This window comes from Sprattus sprattus (genome assembly GCF_963457725.1).
Source record: "Sprattus sprattus genome assembly, chromosome: 4".
Lineage (NCBI taxonomy): Eukaryota > Metazoa > Chordata > Actinopteri > Clupeiformes > Clupeidae > Sprattus > Sprattus sprattus.
Genome location: NC_137923.1, coordinates 29996692 through 30011984, shown reverse-complemented (window position 1 = coordinate 30011984; position 15293 = coordinate 29996692). Strand labels below are relative to the sequence as shown.

Genomic DNA, 15293 nt, shown 5'->3' with positions numbered 1-15293 from the left:
GATCCTTAATCCAGCTTGAGATCCCCTTAATGTAGTGCGTTCCTAATAGGATCACTGGTATTAACCTTAGGGACAATACTGCCAGCTGTCCGAGAGCCCCCTACTGGCCAGTCTGCAGAACTGGAAGGGGTGTGTTGTGGATGAGAGAGGGAGGGAGAGAGAGAATTGGAAGGAGAGAGAGAGAGCATGACTGAGAGAGGGCGCTTAAGTGTGTGCCTGGAAAGTGTGATGGGCTTTAGTCTGGGGCCAAGACAGCGGACGGAGTGACAGAACGTGCGTTTTACAGAACGGGACTGTTTTTTTCCCCCATTAACGCCCTCGACACCTTCGCTCTGTAGAACCCCATAGCTCCTTCTCCCTCTCTTTTTCACTACTTTCTGACTTCTCCTCTCCTCCCTCCACAACTCTCTCTTTCTCTCCCGCTCCATCTGTCTCTGCCTGCCACCCCCCCCCCCCCCCCCTGCTCCCACTCCCCCTGGTCGTGTTGGGCTCTGCAGCGTGTGTATGGGTGATTGAGTGGGCAGTGGGACAGTGGACGTGTCATCATGGGGCTGGGTGCAGTGTGGGGTCGGGTGAAGAATGTGTGCCAACAGAATGGGCTCCTCATCCTCTCCGTGCTGGCGGTGGTCATCGGGTGCCTGCTGGGCTTCTTCCTTCGCTCCAAGCACCTCTCTATACAGGTCAGTTCCCACAGAGCACTGTCACCCCACCCCACCCCACCCAAGGCAGAAGTTCTCCTAGTCTGTCAGCCTTCTGTAACTCTCCCTCCATTCAGCAGCCTGGTAGAGCTGACCCTTTCAATCCTGGTGCGGTACAAGAAGTCAGAACTTGCGTAAGACAGTTTTCCAGTCATCAGATGGCAGGGATACCAGTCTGTGGTTAATGAGTGTGTGTATAACAAAACAAAAAAAGCTCCAAAGTCTAAGTTTATTTATTTGGTTGTTTACTAAGGTTGTCAATGGTGATATGATTTGGGAAAGCCTCTTCCATGGTTCTGTCATGAGGGTCTTGCCATGTCTGTTGCTTGCAGGAAATCGGTAGTCAGTCACAGCTATGGAAAATGGTATTGTATTATAGATCTGCTTTTTTCACTTTTCATTGATGCTTTGTGTTAGTTATTCTGCATTGCTCAAATAAATAGCACAAAAATAAACTGCTAATTTTGTTCCACTCACAAGGATGAGAAATTCAAAGAAAGGTCAGCAGAAATCTCTGCTGGTCATTTTTAACAGACTACCATCATAGTCCCGATAGTTAAAGGCGTCGTCCACAATTTTGGCATTGAAAACATTTTCAATTTTTTTCGAAAAAACTGTCCTCATATCCCAGCTGCTATCAATATATTGTTAACTCTTAAGATCATTATTGTGGCTTTGACCTCACACACAACCTGTTTCAAGGCAAGGCAACAAATGACAGGGTCTCGGAACAGCCATCCCAGGAAAAAGGGGGTCTGTAATAAAACTTCAAACATCTCGAATTGTAATCAGTCAGGAAAGGACCAAAGCGACAGGTAACCTGCATTGTGTCAACAAACACACTCCTGTGCCATATTTAGACTCACAACCTTAGGCAAAGAGGCTAAAACCCATGGGTGTTAGCGTCTGTTGTTTACACGTGTCTTAGGGTGTTGGGGGGGGGGAGATTTACGTCCTGCTCAGCACGGTACTGCAGGTTACCATTACATACCACAGTTTAAATGGAGAGGGTGGGTTGCTATGGCTCAGTCAAGTAATGCTAACATCGCTTACAGCATGTCTTTAGTACTTACCTCTTCCTGTTAGGTTCCAGGTTTGTCTGTGCATTTGGGACTACTGTAGGGACTGATGTTGAACCAGGTGAGCTCAGTGAAGGAAAACATTGTAAAAAAAGACCCTTTAGAAATGAAGGAGAACCTATTTTTTCATAACCATAAGTTTTTGTCACAACTTGAAATAATGAATATGTGACATGTCACGACCCAGCCTGGTCTGCCCCGCCCCCTGCTATCAGTGCTCTCTATTGTCCACAGCTGAGGTAGCAGTCTGCGCAGGTGTGAGGAATCAGGCCTTGATCAACTGCACCATAAGAAGGCCTTGGTGCAGAGTGCAGGAGGCTCCCTCTCCTCGACGTGTCGTTATGTTTGTTTGCTTAACATGTGTACACTACTACTGAGACACCCGCTTGCACCACACTTTGATTTTAGACAATTACACTGACTGTTTGTACTATACTTTAATAAATGTCATTATTTTATACAACCTTGCGTGTGGAACTCCCGTTCATGTCACATGAAAGAGCCATCATGTGACATGTGGGGGCTCGCCGAGATTGAATTCGTGGTCGTGGCTAGAATCGGTAAGATTTTTGAATATTTTTCCGTTAGCGCACGATTTTTGCGTCATTTTTGTTTGGAGCTGTATTGAGTAACGGTTGGATATGGTTTCCCAGGTTGGTGAGTTCGGTCGCGTCTTGGTTTGTAAAGTGATTGGGAGTTCCACGTATGGTTGTATTACTATTTGAGTATAGGACGTTGAGAGGGAGTTTCATGGAAGTCCTGCACTGAGATGCAGGGCTACCTTTTCTGGTCTTCGTTGTTCGTGTGTGGCCTGGTGGAGAACCTAAATAGGGCAAGGTAGGAGCTACGTGCAAACCCGGTCATAGGTGAGACGCCTAAAAGTTTGTTGTTTTTTGTTAAACAGGTAGTTTAAATTGGCGTGGCGAACGTGGGGGGACTGGATAGCAGTCAAATCGCAGGCGGCCACGCTGAAGACTGAAGGCTGTGGAAATAGTTAGCGTGTGGGGTTTTGTGCTTTAGATGCCGGGCAGCTCCTTGGGGGGTATTGGTAGGCTTATTTTTTTTTCTCCGCTATATTGGAATACCAGGTCGCGTTAGAAATGGTTTACGTGAATGATATAAGTCATTTGACAGTTGAGGAGCAAAAGGCTTTATTAGAATTGCAAAGTGAGCTATATAAATTTAAAGCGCAGGAGAGGGAAAAAGACTTTCAGTTCGAGTTGACAATGTTAAAAGCTCACGAACGTGAGGCCGACATGAAACATGCACTGGAGCTTGCTAAAACTGACATGGAGAGAAAGAGGCTTAGGTTTGTGGCTGAGGGGAAACTTTCGGGTTTACTTTGTCGGCCGTCGCCTCCACCAACTGGTCCTGGGGCTGGCCTGTCGCCTATGGTCAGGTGTGTGAAGGATAGTGTTGTCGGGGCCGTGCCTCCTTCATTGCACGTTCCGACGGTGGACGTGGTTATTGGGTTTTTTGGTCCGGTTGTTTGCGCCTATGTGCCACCTGTTGTGGAGGTTGAACCTATTTGGTCTGAGGGGTCTGACTGTGCTGGAAAAGGTAACGACGTCTCTGCTGCTTGTACGCTGATTCGGGCTGTGGGTCGCGCACGGGAGGCAGATCATACAGAGAGCCGGAGCTGTCCAGTTTTGCCTGTTTTGCCGTCTGCTCTCCCCCGTGCTGATTTGTTTGAGGCACGGATAAATGACGAGGAGTTGGTTGAATTGTTTAATGCCCCTATGTCTGATAGTGAGCATGCCGGGGTGGATGCCGTGGATTGTGGGTCCGTCATTCCTCATCTAGTGGCAGTAGATGAGGATATGATTGGTCCAGATGATGCGGTATTGCGACCCCGGTTTAAAAGTTCGGAAACTCTTGCCAACCAAGACGGTTTTGTGAAACTCAGGTTTTGGAATCCTCTTCCTTTGGAAAAAAAGGGAGAGTTAAAAGAAAGTAAGCTATCTTATTATTTGTGTTCCCATACTCTTTCCTGTACAGGAATACAACATAATATTGATGTGGGCGACGTTCAGTCAATAAATCAACGTTTTTATCGGGTTGCGCCGAAAAAACGAAGGTTTTTAGGGTTTAGCAGACCAATCACTTAGAGAGATTTGCCATAACAAGGTTTGGTAAATGGTATGGGGGTGCTTTTTCCTGTGCCTGGTTACTGGCTGACTGTCTCCTGCCTGATGTCTTTGTCTCCTCATGTTTTCTGTGTCTCCTATGTCTCTTGTCCAGTCTGTCCCTAAATATGCTTCTTCCAGGTGCCGGGAGATTGCTGGCTGTACTGGGCTATGGAGGTTTGGGGGTAATGGAGGGCAGTGGGGTTCAAAGACTGGTGGTGGGTTGAGATGTTATCACAATGGTTATGGTTTGATTGGGTTAAATGAGAATATTTCTTGGTGGTGGTTTTGGTGCCTAATATACTGTATATTGTGCCCTTTGTATTGACGTCAAATGATTTGGTGGTTTGCTTTGTTGGTTCACTCTTGTGGCAGACGTCTCACCAAGGTGGGTCGTCTGTCTTAAGAGGGGGGGTGTCACGACCCAGCCTGGTCTGCCCCGCCCCCTGCTATCAGTGCTCTCTATTGTCCACAGCTGAGGTAGCAGTCTGCGCAGGTGTGAGGAATCAGGCCTTGATCAACTGCACCATAAGAAGGCCTTGGTGCAGAGTGCAGGAGGCTCCCTCTCCTCGACGTGTCGTTATGTTTGTTTGCTTAACATGTGTACACTACTACTGAGACACCCGCTTGCACCACACTTTGATTTTAGACAATTACACTGACTGTTTGTACTATACTTTAATAAATGTAATTATTTTATACAACCTTGCGTGTGGAACTCCCGTTCATGTCACATGAAAGAGCCATCATGTGACAGACATGAGTTGTGGCCTTGCTGTGATTCATAAGCTTCCACTTCAGCAATGGGAGCCACAGGCCACCATATGGAGAAACATTTTGGGAGGGGGGACATGAAGAGTTATCTCTCTGCCCTCAAACAGAATTGATTTACAGTGTTATGTCACCAGCTACAGCCATAACGTCTCATAGGAAAACAAATATCGCACCTTTTAGACAAAATAACGGCCTCACTTAATATAAGTGTCTAATTTAAAAAAAAAAAATGAATGAATAAATGAAAATTCCCTATGGAACCTATAAGCACTTGCATTTTTTTATGTCTTGTAGACCTTATTGTTGATATTTGCAGTTTCCAGACTGTGCAGGAATCTTATGAACACGCAGAACATTCGAGAATCTTATGAACTTATGAGTATGAACTGCAGTGAGGATGCTTACACCCAGGACCTTAGAGCATTATATCTGGCATGTGTTCACTGCATATTTCAACAGGTTTGTGCACACTTCTTGGGTTGCCATCTTTGACTTACACTCACACAAACACACACACACACACACACACACACACACACACACACACACACACACACACACACATACATACACACACAAAGACACACACACATCCGACAGTAGTGGTGCCAGATGCCTCCTGGCGGTGATTGGCACCCCCAAAACTCATGCCAGCTGGGTCTGTGGTGATTTCCCGGTGCCACATCCATGCTTCAATGGTGGCCAGCCTTCTGACAGCACTGATGATGATCTGAATGGGCTGGTCTAAGCCCTGTGCCTGCACTTCTCCTGCCGTAATGCAGAGAGTTAAAGCTCTTTAGCCCTAAGCGTAGAAATGCCCTCCCTCCAGCTTCTCCTGAACGCCACATGGTCCGGTTCACAACTCGCCACCTGATCTCTGACTCTTACAAGAATATGTTTTTCTGACATTCTCTCTTTGGTTTACATGGCTTACTTGTGCAGTTTTAAAGTCTCAAATAATGGTAAAATAAATGGTTTGTATCTGTTTTGTATGGATGGATCAACTCTGTCAGTGCTGACGTGATACAATATATCTGATCCTAGAAAGCTGAGTACAAATGTTTTTTTTTGTATATGCCTGTCTCTTTTTGAAAAGACCTGACAAAACTGCTAAAATGGGTATGTTTCTGTAACATTATTAGCCACCTAAATGGTAAAATGGACTAAGACCCCATATTTCAACCTACCAGAGCGATGGAATCCGCAGCTAACTTCACCCTGTGATTTTGAACAACGATGAGAACGGTTTACTTACAGTAGATATACAGTAGTGTGGGTAGAAGTTGAACACGTAAAACGTACCCTCTGGCCTGTTGAAGTCTTTTACTATGACTGGACTGATGAATTTGGTATGAATGATTTGAGGATAATTGAGGATCTCTGTCCCTCAAGCATTGATTGAAGACAGGGATTTTGCAGCTGGATACATACGCCTCAATATGTTTGGCAATGCAGTGATGTCAGCTTCTTGCCACAATACCTAAAACCTGGTGCACCTTATAACTGTGTATGTTTTTTCCAATATATTCTATATATTACAATCCACCATCCACTTCACGGTATGACTATCCCTGTGTGTTTCTACTACAGGAGAATAGCCAACCCGGTATATACTTTGTCTCAGTACATCTGACGAATCTTCTTCTCTTGTTGTTGCCTATTGATTGCTGGCCTCTAACGAGGCTCAAGTCTCTCAGAGGGCGAGACCATCTATCATCACCTGCCACCTCAGGTCCAGCACCTGCTGGCATTTGTGACTGTCCATGACAAGACCTTCTCATGTCTCTGATTGCACTCCCACAGGAGGTGAATTATTCTTACAGACCTTTTCATGTCTCCGACTGTTCTCCCACAGGAAGTGAAGTATTTCCAGTTCCCGGGGGAGCTTCTGATGAGGATGCTGAAAATGCTCATTCTGCCTCTGGTCGTGTCAAGGTAAGCTCAGCACCAGGTCCTGCCCTGCCCCTGCCCCTGCCCCTGCCCTTGGCCCTTGCCCCTGCCCCTGCTAATGCTCTAGATCTCTCACATGTCCTACTCAGATCTCTTACTCAGCTATAACAGAACCACAGATTCAATGAATGATTTATTTGCTTATTTTTTCAAGTCTTAATCTCAAGAATAAACATGAATATAAAATATGGTGTCCAGACTGTGCAGGACACAACATGTTTTCTTTGTGTCATAGCTGCAACTAAATATATATATATTGACCAGTGGCGGCTCCTGAAAAAGCAATTTTTGGGATAAAGATTAAGGCGACCCATTCGGTAGGTACATAAAACATGACAATTGTATCTATCTGTTGTGAGCTGATTAACTCATACAGAAATACCTTTTTGTATACAGTAGATGGTAGGACACAATAGAAAGATTTCCCCTCTAGCTTCATAAGTTACAGGTGGAAAGCTATGGAAGAAAGTTGCATCCAGGAGCCTTCAAAAGAAAAAGTGAAGTGGCTCCACAATAAATTGTCCCACTTGTTCATTATTTACATTACCCAAATGTTGTATGATGTAAAATAGCTTTACAGGACACATGATATGTCCTGTACCAACATAAAGAAGGGGGCACTATAAGTCAAAACCAACCATATTTATTGACTAATCTTTACCAAAGCAAAATTAGTTATGGCATAGAAAATAACTCTGTGTTAGTGCAAGTAGCATGCATGAAGTGAACAATCTCAAAGAAAGCCTATATCCCTTAATGTTCACCCTCCCAAAACCATAGAACAACAGACGGCTGTCCATGTGTGTCATCTTTGCTCCATGAATGTCGATATGTAATGGTATGGAGTTATTGAAACTTACTACGTGTAAAAAAGACTAGAAATTGAACGTTTATTTTTCATTGAATGTTTACATAAAGTTGCACTGGGTTCCTTTAAAAATGTAATTTTTTTTTGTGTTACAAGTTTCTTTTTAAATTAATTTGAATATGCACATGGGCGTCACACTTATTGAATATGACCTGATTGCATAGGCAGAAACACCATACCCCTGGCAGGTACTACCAAGCCAGGCAGTTTTCATGTAAGAGGCCAGTCTAAAAGCAACATTGCCATCTCCCATTGGCAGTATGATGATTGGATGAAGATTGGGCCGATGTATTTGTCATACATATGAATGGTGTTTCTGCCTATGGACATATTCAAGTGTGGAGCTCATGTGCACATTCAAATGAATTTCAAAAGAAAATTGTAATACAAAATGTTTTAGTTTTCATGGGTACTTTCATTGAGTAAAGGAAGAAAATTACATTTTTGAGGTGTATTTTTACCATGCATTATTAGCACACATCACAGATTGATATATTTACCCAACTAGGATTTCTTAGGACTTTTAGTATGTTGTTCTGGACACCTCATAGAAATGCTGAAATAATCTATGCTGAAAGAATGCATTGAGTGACAGAGAGCTCTGTTTTGTGAAAAAAAAATGATTTAACATGGGAGTCAACGAGAGAGGTCTGGGGTGAATTTCATTTCGCCCAAATCGCCCAGAAGGGGAGGGGCCATTTGAAGCACGACTTTAGGCTGACTGAATGACTGTTACCTGATTCGACAATGACATATAGAGGCAGATCAGACGATCAAGTGGTATAATAAGACAGAAAAAAAATGTATTTCATTTAAATTTACGTCATTTACGCGACTTACAAGGGTATTGCGTTTATCCATCAGGAGCATTTTTTTTTATTATTATTATTTTTTTCCTAGGCAGTGCATCGCCCCTATCGCCCTTGTTACAAGCGCCCCTGATATAGAATATAGAAATATATTCAGAAAAGAACTCACACAAACACACTCACACACACACACACTCACACACACACACACAGATCAAATGTGAGGTGCTCTATCGGCAATAAGCTACTTAAGCTCCCAAGCAAAGACTGGATGAGAAGTTGGTCCTCACACACACACACACTGACACACACACACCACCTGCATCTCCGCTCTAGGCTGCTGAGCAGCAGGTGGAGGTCAGTGATTGGGTCTGAGGAGTTCATGTCAGCACACTGACACCACAACTCTAAGCCCCGCAGTAGACTGCACGTGGAGGTCAGCTCTGCTAATTGGAATTAATCTGGAAAAATCCAAAGGCCAACTGCACTGTGTTTGCTAGGCGCTAACACCAAGGCCAACTGCACTGTATTTGCAAGGCGCTAACACCAAGGCCAACTGCGCTGTGTTTGCTAGGCGCTAGCACCAAGGCCAACTGCACTGTATTTGCTAGGCGCTAACACCAAGGGCAACTGCGCTGTGTTTGCTAGGCGCTAACACCAAGGCCAACTGAGCTGTGTTTGCTAGGCGCTTACACCAAGGCCAACTGCGCTGTGTTTGCTAGGCGCTAACACCAAGGCCAACTGCGCTGTTTTTGCTAGGCGCTAACACCAAGACCAACTGCACTGTGTTTGCTGGAAACTAACACCAAGCTTGTCTACTATGGGCTGCACCTTTCATGACCCATAATGACAGCGATGCCATAAAGTGCCATGATTGATTAATCTTCAACGGTATTTGGAGTTTGTTAATCATGTTATGACCATTTCCATCTTTAAAAGACGTATGAAAGTCAACTTCTAGTCGAACATTTATTCAGCTAGGCAAAAGATAAAATACCATAGAGCCTCCTTATCACAGAACTGGTCTCAGTCAGTGCTAACAGTGTCGCTTAGTCCTTTTAAGAAGCACTGTTGGATAAGTGAAGTAGGTCAAGAGAGTGTAGTTTCAACTGCAGGCGAAGACAACTGTCCTAGACCTGCAGTTTTTGTCTTCAGCTGTCAGTCACAACTGCAACAGTCCAGCGGAGAGAGAACCCCCGCCCAGTCAGACACGTTTCTGCCACATTCTCTTCCAGTGTCTTCCGCCATTCTCCCCCATAGTGGAAAAGGAGGCAGTAATCAAGACATGCAAGCTTAACAGTACGTGAGGGCTTAGGCCCAACACAAGGCAACACAACACTCTGGCCCCGTTTCTGTGCCATCTGCCCACGGTCCAAGAGCAGAGACCAGATTATGAGCTGAGCGTGTGGCCGCACAATCAAACGCAGCGCTGTCTTCTTCACACACACACACACACACACACACACACACACACACACACACACACACACACACACACACACACGTGTCTTCAAGACTCTTGGAGAAGGTGAGCATACACAGCCTGTAAAGTTCATAGACATCTTGAGATCTGCTTCAGCCTTTTTCTCCTGTTTAACCTAAATCCATTTTACGTATTTGCTACAGGGTGTGGTCTCATTGCGATCGCTTTAGACTAGATTGTGTGCAAGAACATGCAGATTTATCGGGGGTGAATCACAACCGTCACCCCTATCTCTCAGGATACAGTACAATATTTGATATCTAATTGATCCAGAGACTACACTCATGAGTCCGCTGAGGTGTTTCTTCCAGTACGGTCATGTTGCATGCTGGTCTTTGACTTCTTAATCACAGCACGGAATATATGGTTCATGAGATCACCTCAGCAATTGAGAAGTCATCATCCAGCCAGTATGCTTGAAAGGGAAATCCATGATTCTAATCCCATTCACTTTTTTGTTGAATTCAGCAAATTGCTCCTCATTTCAGCCAATCAGCATGGTCCTTCAGGAGCATGGAAGGGAGGGGTGTCATTTGATTGGCTCAAATATCAACAACCTTTTGCGGCTCTCTTTAACCAAATTGCTGACTCTCCGTGAAGGGGTTTGCCCAATGACTGTTCTTGATTTGCGCGTTATTTTACCCGTGTTTAATTGTCTTTTAATATTGAGTCCAGTATTGAAACAAGGGGTCAGTTGTGGACTGAACAAGGTGTTCCTCTTTACCAGAAAATGGGACAAGGATACAGATTATCATTCCTTCTTGTTAGCTCTGCTGCTTTGAGGGTCTCACAGTCTCACTGTCTCCATCTGTGGTGATGCCACCAAGGGCTATGGTCAGCACGGCCAGTACTTACTACCCCTCGATTTAAAAAACAATTAGGACATGTTTCTAGCTAATTAGCAAATATGTCACCCAGGGATGACATCAAAGGTACTTGTTAAATTTCTACTGGCTTTGAAGATGATCATCTGAGATGATTTTAATTAGACTAATAAATAGACCTCTCAGGACTATACAGAGACAAGCAGCCTTGATTGCTGACTGAGTCTCTTACCATCTCCCTCTTTGAATAATTGGAATGCAGGACCAGTGCCTTTTGGGTATATTTGGATAATTTTGCGGTTTTACATGAACTCAGAAATATGTGTCGTTTCATATTTTAGCTCAAGTCTTCTTTCCTGTCTCATTTGACGTTTCGCTAGGATCGATTCTCAGGTGTGCTTGTGCCTTCCCTAGTTATGAGGATACATTTTGACTGCACTTCTTAAACCTTACGGCTGAGCCTGTCAAAACTGTCAGTTTGGTCAGTCTGAATGAGGATCTCTATCTGTAATCCACCACGGCCCTTTTGGCCACACAGCAGAGGAGCCTGGTGCTCAACTTTCTCATCTCCAGGCAGGATTACTGTAATGCTCTTGTCCAGCAGAGGTGCAGAGGAGTAAGCTCCAGATGGTGCTCAACTCCTGTTTCCTAGAATCTGACACATGCATACATGCAGGGTCAGACGCCATGGGATATAATCCTTTGATATATCTATCTATCTATCTATCAATCTATTTATCTATCTATCTATCTATCTTTCTATTTCTCTCTCTCTGTCTGTCTGTCTGTCTGTCTGTCTGTCTGTCTGTCTGTCTGTCTGTCTGTGTATCTATCTATACTGCTCCTCCCCCCTAGTCATAGACCATTATCTTAGGATTTCTAGCCAAGTATTTTGTAACCGTCTCAAGTTGTAGGGAGGGACATGTGCTTGTTGTAACTTCCCAGGGACACAACAGTTTTAGACTGTATAGTTAAAACAATACACAAGTTGTATAGTTGAATAGAACAATGGTCCTCCCAACATTGTGACTATCACTTGAAAGTGCTGTTTTTAGGAGGCACCCAAATACTACGTACAGTAGAATTACATTTACAGTAAAAGTACATTTACATCATTTACATTAGCAACCATAAATTAGTTTTAAAAATCGACTTAAAAATTAAAATAGTAGACATGAGTATTTTGTGTAACATTGTGTACCAAAAATGATGTAAAGGCACACTTTGGAGATTTAAGATCACACACACAGATGCAGACACTGACATCACATACACATACTGTATGCAGACACTAACATCACACACACAGATGCAGACACTAACATCACACACACAGATGCAGACACTAACATCACACACACAGATGCAGACACTGGTGCTGCCATGAGCTAAAATAGTTCAACTTAAAAATTTAAATTAAGTATTTTGTGTAACATTGTTAGCAAAAGCTTTGTAAACCTCAGACAGTGCTCTCTTCATTTATGTAAGCTTCTCTTGTGAGAAGGAGCTCTAACCCCTGGCTGAGTTTGCTGAAAGATTGTATCCATGTTGTGGCAGTACTGATGCTAAATAACATCCCCTGATGGTAACCACTGCTGTGGCAGTACTGATGCTGAGCATCATCCCCTGATGGAAACCACTGCTGAGGCGGTACTGATGCTGAGCATCATCCCCTGATGGTAATCATTGCTGTGGCGGTACTGATGCTGAGCATCATCCCCTGATGGTAATCATTGCTGTGGCGGTACTGATGCTGAGCATCATCCCCTGATGGAAACCACTGCTGAGGCGGTACTGATGCTGAGCATCATCCCCTGATGGTAATCATTGCTGTGGCGGTACTGATGCTGAGCATCATCCCCTGATGGTAACCACTGCTGTGGCAGTACTAATGCTGAATATCATCCCCTGATGGTAACCACTGCTGTGGCGGTACTGATGCTGAATATACTCCCCTGATGGTAACCACTGCTGTGGCAGTACTGATGCTGAGCATCATCCCCTGATGGCAACCACTGCTGTGGCGGTACTGATGCTGAATATCATCCCTTGATTGTAACCACTGCTGCGGCGGTACTGATGCTGAATATCATCCCCTGATGGTAACCACTGCTGCGGCTGTACTGATGCTGAATATCATCCCCTGATGGTTACCACTGCTGCGGCTGTACTGATGCTGAATATCATCCCCTGATGGTTACCACTGCTGTGGCGGTACTGATGCTGAGTACCATCCCCTGATTAGCCCTGGGAAAGTGCATGTATGACTTCATGATATGGTCTGCTGTGAATATAAACGGCTGGAGTCATGTCCTTGAACAACTAAACCCAAATAATAGCAGCTGGTTCTGTGATTGTACCGGCCAGATCAGGACCCGACTGGGGCTAGAATCACATGCTGTCTGTGAAGTGAGGTGAAACATGTACAGTATGTTATGCTGGGACTTGGACGCCATGATGCAGGTCTATTGGTGTTGGGATGAAATGAGGGAGAGCGCACTATGATATTATAAGTAACTTCTATATGCAGCTTTACAGCAACCCATGGACATGTGTGCTGCCGGTTGTAGTACAAAACTGCAGTAAAAAGGTAAACTACACATGCATTGGCAAGAATAATTATGGTGTTTTGCCATCATTTTGGTAAAAGGCAGTTTAGTAATGTTTACCCTTGACTTCTCTGGCTTCTGTGCTTTGCTTGTCAATTGGCTGATTTTCTTTCTCCAGCTACCACAGTAATTAATTTCCTCTCCCCAGTGCCTCTGCTATCCCTTAAACTCCGTGTTTGGATTCCCAGCTTGAGTAGAGTGTTTGGTGTCTGTGGAGATCAAGAGCACATTAATTCCACCCAAAAGCTGTTAAGGGCACCAGCACTGTGTCCAGATCAGCAGGGGGGGAGTCACAGATCACAACAGCGCAACACAAAACAGCCGAGGAACTATTCTGTGATGTCAAAGCTTCCGGACGGGCCTGGATTAGAGTTTGAGCTTCTAAAAGCTGTTCTGCTGGCCCAACAAGGATCAGAGTGGAGAGAAGAATCTCAGTTTGATGAACAGTATAGTTGACACTGATGGGGCCATGGCTGGGTCCACTGCATGCAACAGACCAAAAACACGTGTTGTACAGAGATGGGTTCACAAGACTGTAAACACATAGCTATCAACCACATTTAGCCTAGTAGTGGAATTCAGCGTGTTGTTGTTTTCAGCCTTTCATTGAAAAACATTATATTTAATTGATGCAAAACACTTCTTTCAGTCTCTCTATTCTTCCAAAGGGGTTAATTCATTTTTCACAGTGTTCTTCTCATAATAGCTAAGTGTGTTTTGACACAGCTGCTGAAGTGATATGAAAAGCATTTCAAATCATTAAAAACTCAAACACACTACACACACACACACACACACACACACACACACACACACACACACACACACACACAATATACATTTGAGTATACAGAGTTCATGTCAAGTTTACATGAGGAGGGGTGTGTGTTTGTGAGGGCTGCATGCATCACGCACTGCTGAAAACATCTGTGGTGTCTTACATAATGAGGGGCTGCTTGGTTTAAAGAGAGGTCACTTGAGGTGAATCTGACATTTTCTATAAATCCTGTTTGCTGTAGTCGTTGTTGAGGCTCGATGGCGGGGCGCTGTTTGTTCACTGTTGGCAAGGACAGTACAGTATGTGTAAATATGTGGAGAAAGCAATGATGATACACATTCCCCCCCCCCCCCATCCCCCCAACTTTCCTTTGTGCACAGTATCTGAAATTCCCAGCATACCAATGTCCCTGTCCCTGTGTGCCAAAATTGGAAATGCATTCCAGATATTTGATGGAGAAAATCTAAAAAATCTTTTCATGAAAAACATACTGTTTGAATGTGAACCATGGTGTTTAACATCTCCCAAATATGTAAACTGTGTAAAGGTTTTATGTTGGGAACAGGTTAATTCTCATTCAAGCACTGAGCACTGAAAAACAAATTTCTCATAACTCAATTTTTACCATTTTTGTATTCCTCACAAGTGTACTAAGGAATGCAAATCTTGGTCTGGTTGGTCCAACTGAACATCTTGAGCAGAGGCTGAACAAGCCTGCTACTGTCTCTTTAAGAGTCAACAGTCAGTGCGGTTACATGTGTCCAGTTTTCGGGTTTCAATCGAAGATCCATTTCATGAAACTCCCCAAATCTAGATTTCCTGTGTCCGACTGAAATCAGATTTACACCCCCAGATAAGTGATCGGATTACGTTGGAAATCGGACAATGCGCGCTTGTAACTTTCGAAACTAGATAACAACTCGAGATTTTTTTGCATTCTTGAGCTCCCGTCCATAGACATATACATGCATCATATATGTCTATGATATGATAATCACTGCTAGACGCTCACTGTGTCTTGTGCTCCTTCTCATTCACTTTGAAATACTGAACCGAAACTGAAACGTTGAAACTGAAACGTTGACTGCACTTGTTTTGGACAGAACGCGCTAATTCACTGAACAAATATTTTCATATTACTTTTCCACCACTTGTTAGTCATGTAATCCATTCATATCGATGTGAATCAATCAATACTAATACAACTTTAACTGTGATGTGTTTTTGATTCATTTCACAACTTATTTACTGTATAATCAACTGTAGCAGATGCCCGCTTGTAAACATTCCACATT

The 15293-nt window shown here is 43.9% G+C and overlaps 1 protein-coding gene across 1 annotated transcript in view; it reads left to right on the top strand.

Annotated features, from left to right (window-relative positions):
• Nucleotides 1–545: 545 nt before the first annotated feature.
• The window catches only part of slc1a7a (solute carrier family 1 member 7a), a gene marked incomplete at both ends in the record, with an annotated part of 30668 nt that continues 15920 nt past the window's right edge, over nt 546–15293 (top strand). The window contains 2 exons of the mRNA XM_080836483.1: nt 546–680; nt 6533–6612. Coding sequence (XP_080692609.1) covers nt 546–680; nt 6533–6612 — 215 coding nt within the window. The remainder of the gene's footprint in view (nt 681–6532; nt 6613–15293) is intronic.